At 45.2% G+C, this 15,026-nt stretch overlaps 1 protein-coding gene across 1 annotated transcript in view; it reads left to right on the top strand.

The window, feature by feature from the left end:
- DNAH3 (dynein axonemal heavy chain 3) overlaps positions 1 to 15,026 on the top strand; it is a 218,456-nt gene that overhangs the window by 167,394 nt on the left and 36,036 nt on the right. Inside the window, exons 49-52 of the mRNA XM_054533552.1 lie at positions 387 to 552; positions 3,834 to 4,050; positions 8,020 to 8,202; positions 13,446 to 13,644. Of these exons, the coding sequence (XP_054389527.1) occupies positions 387 to 552; positions 3,834 to 4,050; positions 8,020 to 8,202; positions 13,446 to 13,644 (765 nt within the window). The remainder of the gene's footprint in view (positions 1 to 386; positions 553 to 3,833; positions 4,051 to 8,019; positions 8,203 to 13,445; positions 13,645 to 15,026) is intronic.

The following is a 15,026-nucleotide window of genomic DNA, read 5'->3' as shown; positions in this document are numbered from 1 at the left end:
AGCTACTAAGGAGGCTGAGACAGGAGAATAGCTTGAACCCAGGAGGCGGAGGTTGCAGTGAGCTGAGATTGCACCACTGCACTCCAGTCTGGGTGACAGAGCAAGAATCTGTCTTAATAAAAAATAAAAAATAATTTTTTTAAAAAAAGAGACTATTGTAATGGTCTCCTCACAAAGTTAGCTCCTCACAAAGTTAAGTGAAAATATCCCACTAATTAGCCCGCACTTCCCAGGCACTCATTATGGCCATTGACAGTCACATCCCTGGAGCACCAAGAGGAAGCCTACCCACACTTACCCCACCAGAATCCTTGGGAATACTCGCCTGCCTCCTTGGGTCCACCTGCCTCGGAGGAAGGTAATTAACAAAATCTCCTTTTCATTAGCCATGAGTCCAATAGGGGATGCCTTCAGGAACCGCCTGCGGATGTTCCCTTCGCTGATCAATTGCTGTACGATTGATTGGTTCCAGTCCTGGCCCACAGATGCCCTAGAGTTGGTGGCTAACAAATTTCTAGAGGATGTGGAGCTTGATGACAACATTCGGGTAGAGTAAGTGTTGATTGCATTTTAGGACTCTAGATATTCCAAATTGGAAGTCCAGATGCTGGCTCTATTTTTGTTGTTGTTTTGAAGATTTCTCAATTTGTATATAGCAAATGTCTTATGCTTTTAAATTGAATCACAGTTAGTTAGATATTTAATAAAGCATCTTTTCTGTAAAAGAAGAAAATTTCATTGTTCAGAATTGTCTTGGAGATACGCACTGTTGTCCTAGCTATGAGAACCTGGAAATAATGATATGGCTATTTCAGTAGTCCTAGAATATGCATTCTCAACAGGAAGAACATTGCTGCTGAGACCACAAACAAATGTTTGTTTTTTTGTTTATTTGTTTTTGAGATGGAGTCTTGCTCTATCCCCCAGACTGGAGCACCTTGGTGCAATCTCAGCTCATTGCAACCCCTGCCTCCCAGATTCAAGTGATTCTCATGCCTCAGCCTCCTCCAAGCAGCTGGGATTACAAGCACCTGCCATCACGCCCAGCTAATTTTTATATTTTTACTAGATATGGGGTTTCGCCATGTTGGCCAGGGTGGTCTCGAACTCCTGACCTCACGTGATCCTCCCGCCTTGGCCTCCCAAAGTGCTGGGAATACAAGTGTGAGCTACTGCACCTGGCAAAAATTAGTTCCTATAAAGGTGAAAATTTACTCTTTTATGTATAAAGCACATATATATATGTGCTTTATTATATATATATGCTTTATTATATATAGTATATAATATATATCATATATTATATATGTGCTTTATTATATATGTGCTTTATATATGCTTTATTATATATATTATATGTGCTTTATTATATATAATATATATTATATATATTATATGTGTGCTTTATACACTTTATATATGTATATATGCATATATATATATATATATATAAAGCATTTTATTTGGCTAGAGTAAGGGAAGAGATGAGAATATCAATCATTCTGGATGTTCCATGAAGGCTAGAGATCAGTCAACCTTGTCTACCTCTGTATCCTTAGTTTCTAGAAGGTGCTTGGCTTGGCACACAGTAGGTTCAATCATTGTTTATTTTATTTATTTATTTATTTATTTATCTATTTATTTTGAGATGGAGTCTCGCTCTGTCGCTCAGGTTGGAGTGCAGTGGTGCGATCTCGGCTCACAGCAACCTCCGCCTCCCGGGTTAATGCGATTCTTGTGCCTCAGCCTCCCGAGTAGCTGAGATTACAGGTGTGAGCCTCCAGGCCCAGCTAATTTTTGGACTTTTAGTGTACACTGGGTTTCACCATGTTGGCCAGGCTGGTCTTAACTGACCTTAAGTGATTTGCCCACCTTGGCCTCCCAAAGTGCTGGGATTACAGGCGTAAGCCACCGCACCCAGCCTCAATCACTCTTTGTTAAATTAATGGATGAAAAATGAGGAAGTAGGTAGGGGTAAGAGTGTCAATGGCCTTAAATTCCATTTGGGGTATTTTGAACTTTATTATCTAGACCAGAAGACCCTTAACCTGGGTCCACGTGCTTGTGGGTAGAATTCAGTGGGTCGATGAATATGAATGGGAAACATTACATCTTCATTTCCAGTGACATCCAACTGGTACTTTGCATTTCCTCCAGTTATGAACGTAGGCAGTAAACCCTAGTGGGATGAGCAGGGCCTGACTTTGTTACCAGTAGGAATCATAGTTCTTTGCAGAACTCATTCCATCATTACAGTTAACTCAGTGTATAATTTTCTTCAAATTGATGGTGCTTTTTAGACCTGCTGCCCACTCTTGTTATTTAATGCAGAAGCTGACAAACTATGGTTCATGGGCCTAGTTCAATTCACCCCGCTTTTGTAAATAAAGTTTTATTGGAATGCAGCCATGCCCATTAGTTTACACACCATCTGTGGCTGTTTTTGCACTAAAATGGCAGAGTTGAGTAACTGTGGCAGATATCATGTGGTCCACAAAGGCTAAAATATTTATTATCTGACCCTTTCCAGAAAAAGTTTACTAATCCCTGATTTAATGCCTCAGTAAAGCAGCACATATATTACTATATTACAAATTTTTAAATATTTTAAAACATTTCAAAAAGTCTAGTTCAATATAATTGGTTTCCATGGTAATTCTGTGTTTTTTTTTAATGCATTTTTAAAAACTGGCTGGGCATGGTGGTTCACGCCTATAATCCCAGCACTTTGGGAGGCCAAGGTGGGTGGATCGCTTCAGGTCAGGAGTTCCAGACTAGCCTGGGCAACATAGCAACCCCCACCCCACCCTCCACCATCTCTGCTAAAAATGCAGAAGATTAGCTGGATATGGTGGTGTGTGCCTGAGACTTCAGCTACTCGGAAGGCTGAGGTGGGAGGATAACTTGAGCCAGGGAGGTTAAGGCTACAGTGAGCCATGATTGTGCCACTGCACTCCAGCCTGGATGACAGAGTGCAATCCTGTCTCTCTCTCTCTCTCTCCCCACATATATATATTAAAAATAAATTTATATATAAATAAATATATAATATATAATAATATAATATAAATAATATAATAAATAATATAATTAATATAATAAATTATATATTATATAATATATTATATATTATTATATAATATAATAAATAAATAATATAAATAATATAATAAATAAATATATAATAAAATTATATATATATATATATTTTTTTTTTTTCTACAAAGTCAGGGGATTTCTCCAAACTACCAAAGTTTAGGAACTCCTGCTTAAGCCCTGGTGATTCATCAAAGGGATCAGTGATAGAAATGACTTGATCAAAGATCATTTGTGGCCGGGCGTGGTGGCTCATGCCTGTAATCCCAGCACTTTGGGAGGCCAAAGTGGGCAGATCACCTGAAGTCAGGAGTTTCAGAGTAGCCTGACCAACATGGTGAAACTCCATCTCTACTAAAAATACAAAAATTAGCTGGGCATGGTGTCGCATGCATGTAATCCCAGCTACTCAGGAGACTGAAGCAGGAAAATCACTTGAGCCTGGGAGGCAGAGGTTGCAGTGAGCTGAGATCGCGCCACTGCACTCCAGCCTGGGTGTCAGAGAGTAAATAAATAAATAAATAAATATAAAATCATTTGTGTGAGAGTATGCACCTAGGTACCTGCCCCATCCTTCTCTGCCTCAGCTCTGTTGACATGTCCTTAGAGAGTTTGGATTCTAATGTGTCATAGTCAGTGTATGTGCCTTCTCACATCCTCATGTCTATAACTAAAGCTGTACTGGATCTCCCTGGAGGATGTTGGGTCCTGCCTAACCGCCTCGGTGTCCTCGGCAGGGTCGTCTCCATGTGCAAATATTTCCAAGAGAGTATCAAGAAGCTGTCATTCGATTATTACAACAAACTTCGAAGACACAACTATGTTACCCCCACCTCCTACCTAGAATTGATTCTAACCTTCAAGACGCTCCTGAATAGCAAGAGGCAAGAGGTGGCTATGATGAGGAACCGCTACCTGACGGGCTTGCAGAAACTCGACTTTGCAGCTTCACAGGTGAGCACTGCCAAAACAGAATGTTCGCAGGTGAGCACTGCCAAAACAGAGATGAAGAGGCCAGGGACGAGGTGGATGTGTCAAGGCACGTGTTCAGGTACAGAATTAAGAGGACACCAAATCAAGCAGAATGTGGCCCTGCATTTGCAGAGCTTACCTTACTTACATCACTGTAATTCCTGCCCTGTGGGATCCTGTCTTTAAGATTTTGATATTTTGTTCATCATGGGTTTTTTGCATTAATTTTGATTTCTTAACCTATTGCAATAATGTATTATTTATCTTGAGTGCTTTTTTTTTTAATGACCCCTTAAGTTTTGTCTTCAAGGTGAGTGCCTCCCTTGTCTCACCTTGTGGGGACCTGGGCAGGATAAGGCAGTGAATGGTTCAAGATATCTTTGTGGAGTCAGATCTGGGCCCAAATTTATCTCTACAGCATACCAGCTGTAGAGCCAGGGGTATGTTATTTCACTTCTTTGAGCCTCAGATTCCTCTTCTATAAAAAGGTGAAGGCCCAGTGCAGTGGCTCACGCCTGTAATCCCAGCATTTGGGAGGTTAAAGCGGGAGGATCAGTTGAGGCCAAGAGATCGCTTGAGACCAGCCTGGGAAACATAGCAAGACCCCATCTCTACAAAAAATAAAATAAAATAAAATTAGCCAGGTGTAGTGGCATGTGCCTGTAGTCCCAACTACTTGGGAGGCTGAGGTGGGAGGATCACTTGAGCCCAGGAGTTTGAGGCTGCAGTGAGCTGTGATCATACACTGCACTCCAGCGGGGTAACAGAGTGAGACCTTGTCTCTTTATTTTATTATAATTATTTCTTTTGAGATGAAGTCTCTCTCTGTCACTGAGGCTGGAACTCAGTGGCGCAATCTCGGCTCACTGCAATCTCTACCTCCTGGGTTCAAGTGATCCTCCTGTCTCAGCATCCCAAATAGCTGGTACTACAGGTGCGTGCCACCACGCCCAGCTAATTTTTGTATTTTTTGTAGAGACACGGTTTTGCCATGTGGGCCAGTATGGTCTCGAACTCCTGACCTCAGGTGATCTGCCCACCTCGGCCTCCCAAAGTGCTGGGATTACAGGCATGAGCCACCGTGCCTGGCCGCCTTGTCTCTTTAAAAAAGAAGAAAAAACTAAGAGGTAGCAGTTTTCACTGCATAGGGCTGTTACGAAGATGAAGTAAGCTGACATAGTGCAGCCTTTAGCAAAATGCCTGGCACATGAGTTATTAATTAATTTGTTCTTAGAGCCACGTGAAAAATTATCTAAAATGAAAGCTGTACTAGGAGATGGATTTTCAACCTCAGTAAAGACCTAAGACCATTGATTGATTTACAGAGCTTGGCTCTGTGTACAGCAAACCCACAAACACTGCAATGCAGGGATGGGAGAGAACATTGGAGATGGCATCTGTTGCTCTGTTCCTGGGGATGTGAGTGGTTGGTTTTTAGAGATGTTGAAACTGAAGTCTGTCCAGCAAGGGTGAGGTTGGTCATGTCTGAGGAACAGCAAAAGGACCTAAGACAGTCTAGACCAGAAAATAAAATGATTGCACCAGTTAACATTTCTTGGGTCCTACCGCATCCCTAGTGCTGTGTGTGAAGAAAGTATTGTTACCATCTCCATGTGATACACAAAGAAACCAGGACACAGAGAGGCCAGGTGTCTCGCCCATGATCACACAGCCTGGCGAGTGGTCCGGCCAGAACTGAAACTTAGATCTGCATGACTCTAAAACCTATGTTCCTAAGCAGGTCAGCCTGCTGTGCTTCTGGTCTCACACAGGCTCACTGGGGGCATTGGGTGCAAGGTCATGAAAACTCTTTCCAAATACATGAAACCCAACCCTGTTTGTCTGAGCTGCCTTAGAAGGCAGAATCACGACCAGTGAGTGAGAACTTCAGGGGGGTAAATTCTAGCTCTGCATCAGGAAAAGCTAATGGTTTTGTTTGTTTGTTTGTTTTTGTTTTTGTTTTTTTTTGACAGAGTCTCATTCCATCACCCAGGCTGGAGTGCAGTGGTGCAATCTCGACTCACTGCAACCTCTGCCTCCCACATTCAAGCAATTCTTCTGCCTCAGTCTCCCGAGTAGCTGGGATTACTGTCACGTGCCACCATGCGTGGCTAATTTTTGTGTTTTTAGTAGGGACAAGGTTTCTCCATGTTGGTCAGGCTGGTCATGAACTCCTGACCTCAAGTGATCTGCCCACCTCAGCCTCCCAAAGTGCTGGGATTACAGGTGTGAGCCACTGAGCCCGGCCTAATGGGTTTAATTGTCTAAAAAATGGCACAACCCTCGTGAGAGGTGGTGAGCTCCCTGTTATTAGAGGAGTTCAGAGACCAGAAAACTACTTGGCAGGAATGTTTTATAGAGCATCAGACTGTTTGTCTTAGTCAGCTTGGGCTGCCATAGCAAGATATCCCAAACTGGGTGGCTTCAACAACAAACGTTTACTTATTTCTCACAGTTCTGGAGGCTGGGAAGTTCAAGATCAAGACACTAACAGATCCAGTGTCTGGTGGGGGCTCTTTTCCTGGTTTGCAGACGGCTGCCTTCTTGCTGTGTCCTCACACAGTGGGAAGAGACAGATCTCACGTGGCTTCCCCTTTTTATTATATAAGGGCATTTACCCCATCATGTTGGGCCTCACCCTTATGACCTCTTTTAACTCTAATTACCTTCAAAGACCTCGCCTATAATTACCATCAAATTGGGGATTAGGCTTCAACATATAAATCTGAGGAGGACACAAACATTTAGCCCACAGTACTATTGGAAAAAGTAGCCTTGAAAGTACCTTCTATCTCAGCTGTCTTTTTTCTTCATAGCCTTTAAGAAAAAAATGTAGCTTTAAAAAATTATTTTGGCTGGGCACAGTGGCTCATGCCTGTAATCCCAGAACTTTGAGAGGCCAAGGCAGGTGGATCACCTGAGGTCAGGAATTCAAGACCAGTCTGGCCAACATGGTGAAACCCCATCTCTACTAAAAATACAAAAATTAGCTGGGTGTGGTGGCACATGCCTGTAATCCCAGCCACATGGGAGGCTGAGACAGGAGAATTGCTTGAGCCCAGGAGGCAGAGGTTGCAGTGAGCTGAGATCTCACCACTATACTCCAGCATGGGTGATAGAGTGAGACTCTATCTCAAAAAAAGAAAAAATATATATTTTAACTTAAAAAAAAATTTTGTAGAGACCTGTTCTCACTATGTTTCCCAGGCTGGTCTTGAACTCTGGGCTCAAGCAATTCTCCCACCTCTACCTCCCAAATTGCTGGGATTACAAGCCAAGAAAAAAATGTAGTTAAAAAAAATTTCTTGGCTAGGCGCGGTGGCTCACGCCTGTAATCCCAGCACTTTGGGAGGCTGAGGCGGGTGGATCACCTGACGTCAGGAGTTCTAGACCAGCTTGACCAACATGGTGAAACTCCGTCTCTACTAAAAATATAAAAATTAGCCAGGCGTGGTGGTGTGTGACTGTAGTCCCAGCTACTTGGGAGGCTGAGACAGGAGAATTGCTTGAACCCAGGAGTTGGAGGTTGCAGTGAGCCAAGATCATGCCACTGCACTCCAGCCTGGGCGACAGAGCGAGACTCTGTCAAAAAAAAAAAAAAAAAAAAAGTCTTAACTTGGTTTTGCTCTGTCTCTCTCCCATTACCCCCAACACTACAATATAGACTCAGTGAGGGAGGAAACGGTTTTTAAAAAATTTTTTAGTTTACAATTATATGTCTAGTGCCTAGCACAGTGCTTGATAACCACAACGCAGAGTGTAAACTCAATAACTGTGTTGAAAAAAACCTATGAGATAATCACTAGGAAACAAATCTGTACCCAGGACCATGTCAAAATCATTAGTACATATTTTCTGCTTATGTAATAGGTTGGAGAATCATTTCAACGCTCATCTACTTTGCCATTTTCAGTGCTGACCCTGGATTTCTCCCACCTCTCTCCTTGCTAGGTAGCGGTCATGCAAAGAGAACTGACAGCTCTTCAACCTCAACTCATCCTCACCTCCGAGGAAACTGCCAAGATGATGGTGAAAATTGAAGCGGAGACGAGAGAAGCTGATGTAAAGAAACTTCTGGTGCAGGCAGATGAAAAAGAAGCCAATGTTGCTGCTGCCATTGCCCAAGGAATCAAGGTAGAAAGATCGAGAAGAAAGGGAGGGAACTGGTGCTGCCGAATGAGCATGGTTATGCCCATCTTACAGATGAGAAAAGTGAGGCTCAGAAAGGGTAGGCAAGGCTAGTCATGGTGGCTCACAGCTGTAATCCCAGCACTTTGGGAGACCAAGGGAGGTGGATCACCTGAAGTTAGGAGTTCAAGACCAGCCTGACCAACATGGTGAAACCTCATCTCTACTTAAAAAAAAAAAAAAAAAAAAAAAACTAGCCAGGCATGGTGGCATGCATCTGTAATCCCAGCTACTCAGGAAGCTGAGGCAGGGGAATTGCTTGAACCTGGGAGGCGGAGGTCGCAGTGAGCTGAGATTGCACCACTGCACTCCAGCCTGGGCGACAAGAGTGAAACTCCGTCTAAAAAAATAATAATAATAATAAGGGGTAGGCGACTCTCCCAGCATCACATAGCTGATGCTGCAAGTGATGAAGCAAGTTGTTCTGAAACATGGCTAAAACCAGGAAACATTAAGACCCAACATATGGGCAGGTGTGGTGGTTCACACCTGTGATCCCAGAGCTTTGGGAGACAAAGGCAGGAGGATCGCCAGAGCCTAGGAGTTTAAGACCAGCCTGGGCAACGTAGCAAGATCCTGTCTCTACAAAAAAAAAAACAAAACTAAAAACCAGCCAGGTGTAGTGGCACACCTATGTAGTCCCAGCTAGTCAGGAGGCTGGTGTGGGAGGATTGCTTGAGCCCAGGAGTTTGAGGCTGTAGTGAACTAGGATCGTGCCACTGCAATCCATAGCTCATTGCAGCCTTGAACACTTGGACTCAAGTGATCCTCTAGCCTCAGCCTCCCAAGTAGCTGACCAAGACCCTGTGTTGTCTAAAAATCAAAACAAAAAGGTGGCCAGGTGCAGTGGCTCATGCCTGTAATCCCAGTACTTTGGGAGGCTGAGGTGGGTGGATTGCTTGAGTCCTGGAGTTCAAGACCAGCCAAGCTCAAGACCAGCCTGGGCAACATGGCAAACCCCATCTCTACAAAAAGTGTAAAAAATATTAGCCAGCTGTGGTGGCATGCACCTATGGTCCCAGCTACTCAGGAGACTGAGGTGGGAGGGTCCTGAGCCCAGGAGGTCGAGGCTACAGTGGGTCCAGGTTGCACCACTGCACTCCAGTCTGGGTGACAGAGCAAGACCCAGTCTCAAAAACAAACAAACAAACAAACAAAATACCCAATATGTTTTGACCTCATCTTTTACCATTTTTCTTTCGTTCCCTGTACTCTGGCCACGTTGATCTCCTAGCTATTCATTAAATAATCATAAGCCGCACTCTCACCCCAGAGCCTTTGAACTGGCTGTTCTCTCTATACAGAATGCCCTTCCTTTTGATATCCACATGGCTGTTTCCTTGGCCTCCATCATATTTTTGCTCAATTATGCCTGGCATGTTGTAGGTGTGGAATAAATATTTGTTGAATGACAGAATGTTGAACCTAGAGGAAACCCGCTTGAAGGTGATTCTTGTGCCAGAGAGGAAATAGTCCTGATAAGGGCTTGACCTACATTCAGGTAGTAGAAGAAAATCTACTTCTTCTATTAGCACTGATGTGATGTATATTTCACAAAGCACTTTGAAGTACATGGTTACATTTGAGCATTACAACTACTTTGAGACTTCAGAATGACAGATAGGGCCAGGCGAGGTGGCTCATGCCTGTAATCCCAGCGCTTCAGGAGGCCAAGGTGGGCAGATCACTTGAGGTCAGGTTTTCAAGAACAGCCTGGCCAACATAGCAAAACCTTATCTCTACTAAAAATACAAAAACTAGCTGGGTATGGTGGCACGTGCTTGTAATCCCAGCTACTCAGGAGGCTGAGGTGGGAGAATTTCTTGAACCTGAGAGGTAGAGGTTACAGTGAGTCAAGATCGCACCAATGCACTCCAGCCTCAGCAACAGTGCAAAACCTTATCTCAAAAAAAAAAAAAAAAAAAAAAAAAATGACAGACATGGGCATATGAGAGTTGACAACATTGAGGTTCAGTGGTAAAATGACTTTCGAGAGCTGCATGGTTAGTTAGTGGGATTAGAAGCCAAGGTTCATGGCACTTACCTTAACATACTTGAACCTATGCCCCTACTTAACAGAAAATTCTCTCAACCATTCTTCAAACAAGGGCTTGATCAAAAAGCAGCCTATGTCTGTCTTCTATCATAAATAGGTCATGGTGGCCGGGTGCAGTGGCTCACGCCTGTAATCCCAGCACTTTAGGAGGCTGAGGCAAGTGGATCACTTGAGGTTAGGAGTTGGAGACCAGCCTGGCCAATATGGTAAAACCCTGTCTCTACTAAAAGTATAAAAATTAGCCGGGCGTTGTGGCGGGCACCTGTAATCCCAGCTATTCAGGAGGTCCAAGCACAGGAATCACTTGAACCCGGGAGGCAGAGGTTACAGTGAGCCGACATCATGCCACTGCACTCCAGCCTGAGTGACCAAAAAAGAAAAAAAAAAAAGTCATGGGGCATTGTCTCGGAAGGGCAGGCCTTTTTGATTGGCTTTTCTCCACTGAGTCCTGAGACCTGGCCTGTGGGAGATCCCCTGGGTGGGTCTGATCCCTGTCAGAGTCACATAATGAATACCCTGAATTACAGATGCTTTTTCACTTGTAGTCCTAGTAGAACAGACATGAGGTGAATGGAAACCATCAGTGATAATGGTCCAACCATGGTGGGTCATGCCTTTAATCCCAGTGCTTTGGGAGGCTGAGGCAGGAGGATGGCTTGAGGCAAGGAGGAATTTCAGACCAGCCTGGGTAACAACAGTGAAAACTCTTCTCTACAAAAAACTAAAAAGAAAAAAACTGGCCAGGTTCAGTGGAGCACACCTGCAGTCTTAGCCACTCAGGAGGCTGAGACAGGAGGATCACTTGATTCCAGGAGCTGCAGTGAGCTATGATCCCACCACTGCACTCTAGCCTGGACAACGGAGTAAGATCTTATCTCAAAAAAAAAAAAAAAAAGAAAGAAAAAAAAATCAGGAGATTTCAAGTAACAATTCTGAATTTTCAGCTTTTCTTTGGAAAACATCAGGCAACCTGGCAACATCGGAGCTGCCCTCCCGGGTTGCACTCATCTTCGGTATTAAATAGATGCTGCCCCTGTGTGTTCCAATTCACCAAAGCCCCAGCCCCACCCACTCACACTGACTGGCCTGGCCCCCTGAGGCACATGAATTGGCAACTCTTTCATGGTTCTGTGCTAGAATCAGGTACATCAGGGCTCAATTTTTGCTCTGTCCTTTCCTAGCTTCAGTTTCTTCATCTACAAAATGGGAGTACTAAGAGGAAAACATGTAACATTTGTAGCCTGTGCCAGAGCATAAGGGTCTATGTTAGTGATTCTCCAAAACTGCTGTTCTTTGCTCTATACCAAGGGGACTTGCCTATGTGACCAAGGCTAGCCCCTCTCCACATGTGGGTCTCAGAGGGAAGGAAAACAGCACAGCCAAGATTCTGCTGTGTAATGTCAGGCCAAACAGCAACTTGCTGGAGCAGGAGGGAGGTGAGTGATGGCACAAGGTTTGTAAGGCGGTGACCCAGGACGCCCCACTACACCCACTCCCAGGCAATAACTGCCACATCAGGTTTCGGTGCAAAGGGTGAGGCTCAAGGCTCTGCCATCCCATCCCTCCTCCAGGGAGTGACATCCTGGGATGAGTCAGGAAGTGGAAGAAACTACCCAGGGAGGAGAAGAAACCGGTGTCTGATGTGCAGCTTTCCTGAGGCTTTTTTGAGGACCGGAATCCCTTCCTGGCCCTCCTGCCCAGAAGTTGTTAATTTTCTCTAATCTCCTCACACTCCCAGAAATGACACAAGATGGAATAGTGCCCAGTAGGGTACCAAATGCACAGTAGGAATGCAAATGAAATCCATATTAGGAGTTTCTGTTTGATCCTAATTTGCCTTTAGGAAACATAAATTTTAGTGTTTCTTTATATGGAGACAAAGTTAGTTCCCTGCTCTTTCCCAAAAAAGAAAAAAAAAGTGATTTGTTAGAAACTCAGAAGTATGGCTGGGCATGGAGGCGCATGCTTGTAATCCCAGCACTTTGGGAGGCTAAGGCGGGCAGATCACCTGAGGTCAGGAGTTCGAGACCAGCCTGGCCAACATGGTGAAACCCCATCTATACTAAAAATACAAAAATTAGTCAGACATGGTGGCGGGCGCCTGTAGTCCCAGCTACTCGGGAGTCTGAAGTGCAAGAATCGCTTGAATCGGGAAGCAGAGGTTGCAGTGAGCCGAAATCGCACTGCTGCTACAGTCCAGCCTGGATGATAGAGCGAGACTCTGTCTCAAAAAAAAAAAAAAGAAAAGAAAGAAAAGAAAAGAGAAAAGAAAAGAAATCCATACTGGGAAGACAAAGACTGGAAGAGGAAGAATCAGGTCACCAACACTTGATTCACAAGCGCAATGGTTTGCTTACATTGGTCAGTTATTTCCAATTATTTCTTTCCCCCCTAATGAGGATGACCAATGATACCAAAATTACTGCGATCTGATTATATTTTGTCACATTGCACTGAACTCCATACCTCTCAAACAATCCGATTGCTCTTTTCATGCTAAGACTCAGGGGCAATTTTAAATTACTATGTTTTCAGCATAGAAACAAATGTGGTAACAATGCCTATGTGAGATTTTTGTTTTGTTTTTGTTTTTAGACAGAGTTTCACTCTTGTCGGCCAGGCTGGAGTGCAATGGCAAAATCTCAGCTCACTGCAACCTCCGCCTCCCCGGTTCAGGCAATTCTTCTACCTCAGCCTCCTGAGTAGCTGAGATTACAAGCGCCCGCCACCACGCCTGGCTAATTTTTGTATTTTTAGTAGGGACAGGGTTTTGCCATGTTGGCCAGGCTGGTCTCGAACTCCTGACCTCAAGTGATCCACCGCGTTGGCCTCCCAAAGTGCTGGGATTACAGGCATGAGCCACTGTGCCTGGCCAAAAAAGCAACTAAGTTGAATGCTCAGATGTTTTGGACATCCAGACTACAGCCCCAAAAGGCCATGCATGTGCTCCGGCTGCTGGTTAATGGTCAGAGCCATTGTCCAGCTCCCAGGGGCAGGCACCATGTTAAAGGGGATCTGGAAGAGGAAGAGGAAGCACCTCTTCCTACTTCCTCATGTAGGAGTGGAGCTCTGCTTCGCCCCCATTGTGCCAGGCCCTGGGCACTCATCTCATTTGTCCTCATGCTGCCCACAGAACGAATGTGAGGGGGACCTAGCTGAGGCAATGCCTGCGCTCGAGGCTGCACTAGCTGCTCTGGATACTCTGAACCCAGCCGACATCTCGCTGGTGAAGTCGATGCAGAACCCACCAGGCCCTGTCAAACTGGTCATGGAGAGCATCTGCGTCATGAAAGGGATGAAGCCAGAGAGGAAGCCAGACCCCAGTGGCTCCGGTAACCCCCACCCCACCCCACCCAGATGCCTGCACAGGCTACTGTTTCCTGGCAGTGGGGTGCCAGCACCCCACTGCATCCCTAAGTCGACTCCAGACATGCAGGCAAGATCACTGAGTTTGGAGGAATTAAGAAAGGAACCAGGCTGTGTGTGTGCAGCCTCTCTCAGGCTTCTCCAGCAGCCTCCGCCCTCTCAGTCAGTTGGGAAAAATGCAGGTATCTGTAGGTGGAGCTGAGCTTAGTCAAGGCCTCTCCCTGCAAGTCATTACAAAAATGAAGTTCAGGTAGACAAAAGGCCTGGTGTGGAACAAACACAGAGTCATGTGTGGGTGACCAAGAGAGCTACAGAGAGAGAGAGAAGCAGAGAAAGAGAGTTAGGGAAAGGAAAAGAATGAGACAGAGACAAAGAAAGGAACAGAGAGAAAGAGACTGAGAAATAAATGGAGACCCAGACACCTATACACACACACGCGCGCACGCACACACACGCACACACACGCGCGCACGCACACACGCACACACGCGTGCACGCACAGACACGCACACATGCGCGCACGCAGACACGCACACGCGCACACAGACACGCACACACGCGCGCACGCAGACACACGCGCGCACAGAGACATGCACACACGTGCACGCACACAGACATGCACACATGTGCGCACACACAGACATGCACACACATGCATGCACACACAGAGACATGCATGAACACACATGCACACACAGAGCCATGCACGAACACACATGTATGCATACACAAACATGCACACACAGACATGCACACGCACACGTGCAGACATGCATACATACAGGCATGCACACGCATATACACCCAAAGGGACAGGGGGACCAGGAGAGAAGGAAATCGGGAGAAAGACAGAGACAGGGAAACACACACACACACACACACACACAGAAAGAGAAAGAAAAAGAGAGAGAGGAGATGGGGAGAGACTTGCATGCACAAGTGACATGCAGACATACAGGAGAGAGTAAGACATGAGGGGAGAGAAACAGGTAGAAATAGAGACTGAGAGACAAATATGCGGAGAGCGACAGAGAAATGGAGACAGAGAGACGCAGAGACACATGGAGTGCCAGAGATACAAAGAGAGACACAGAAACAGAGAGACAGAGTGGGAAGAAAAGAGACCAGAGAGAAGAGAGACAGAGACAGGGAGAAAAAAACACTCACACAAAGACAGAGAAGAGGAGTTGAGGGAGGGGGTGGGGTGGAGCAGGAGTAGGGAATGGAAAATTAGAGGGAGAGAGACATGGGCAGGAGACAAGGGCAAAGAGAGGCAGAAACGGCAATGGAGAGGAAGAAAGAGAGAGAGAGAGGGACAGATGAACAAAGAAAGAGAAAGAGGAGGATA

Source organism: Pongo abelii, chromosome 18 (genome assembly GCF_028885655.2).
Source record: "Pongo abelii isolate AG06213 chromosome 18, NHGRI_mPonAbe1-v2.0_pri, whole genome shotgun sequence".
NCBI classification, from domain to species: Eukaryota; Metazoa; Chordata; class Mammalia; order Primates; family Hominidae; genus Pongo; species Pongo abelii.
The sequence above is the reverse complement of the archived record's forward strand: the minus strand, read 5'-3'. Positions and strand labels throughout refer to the sequence as shown.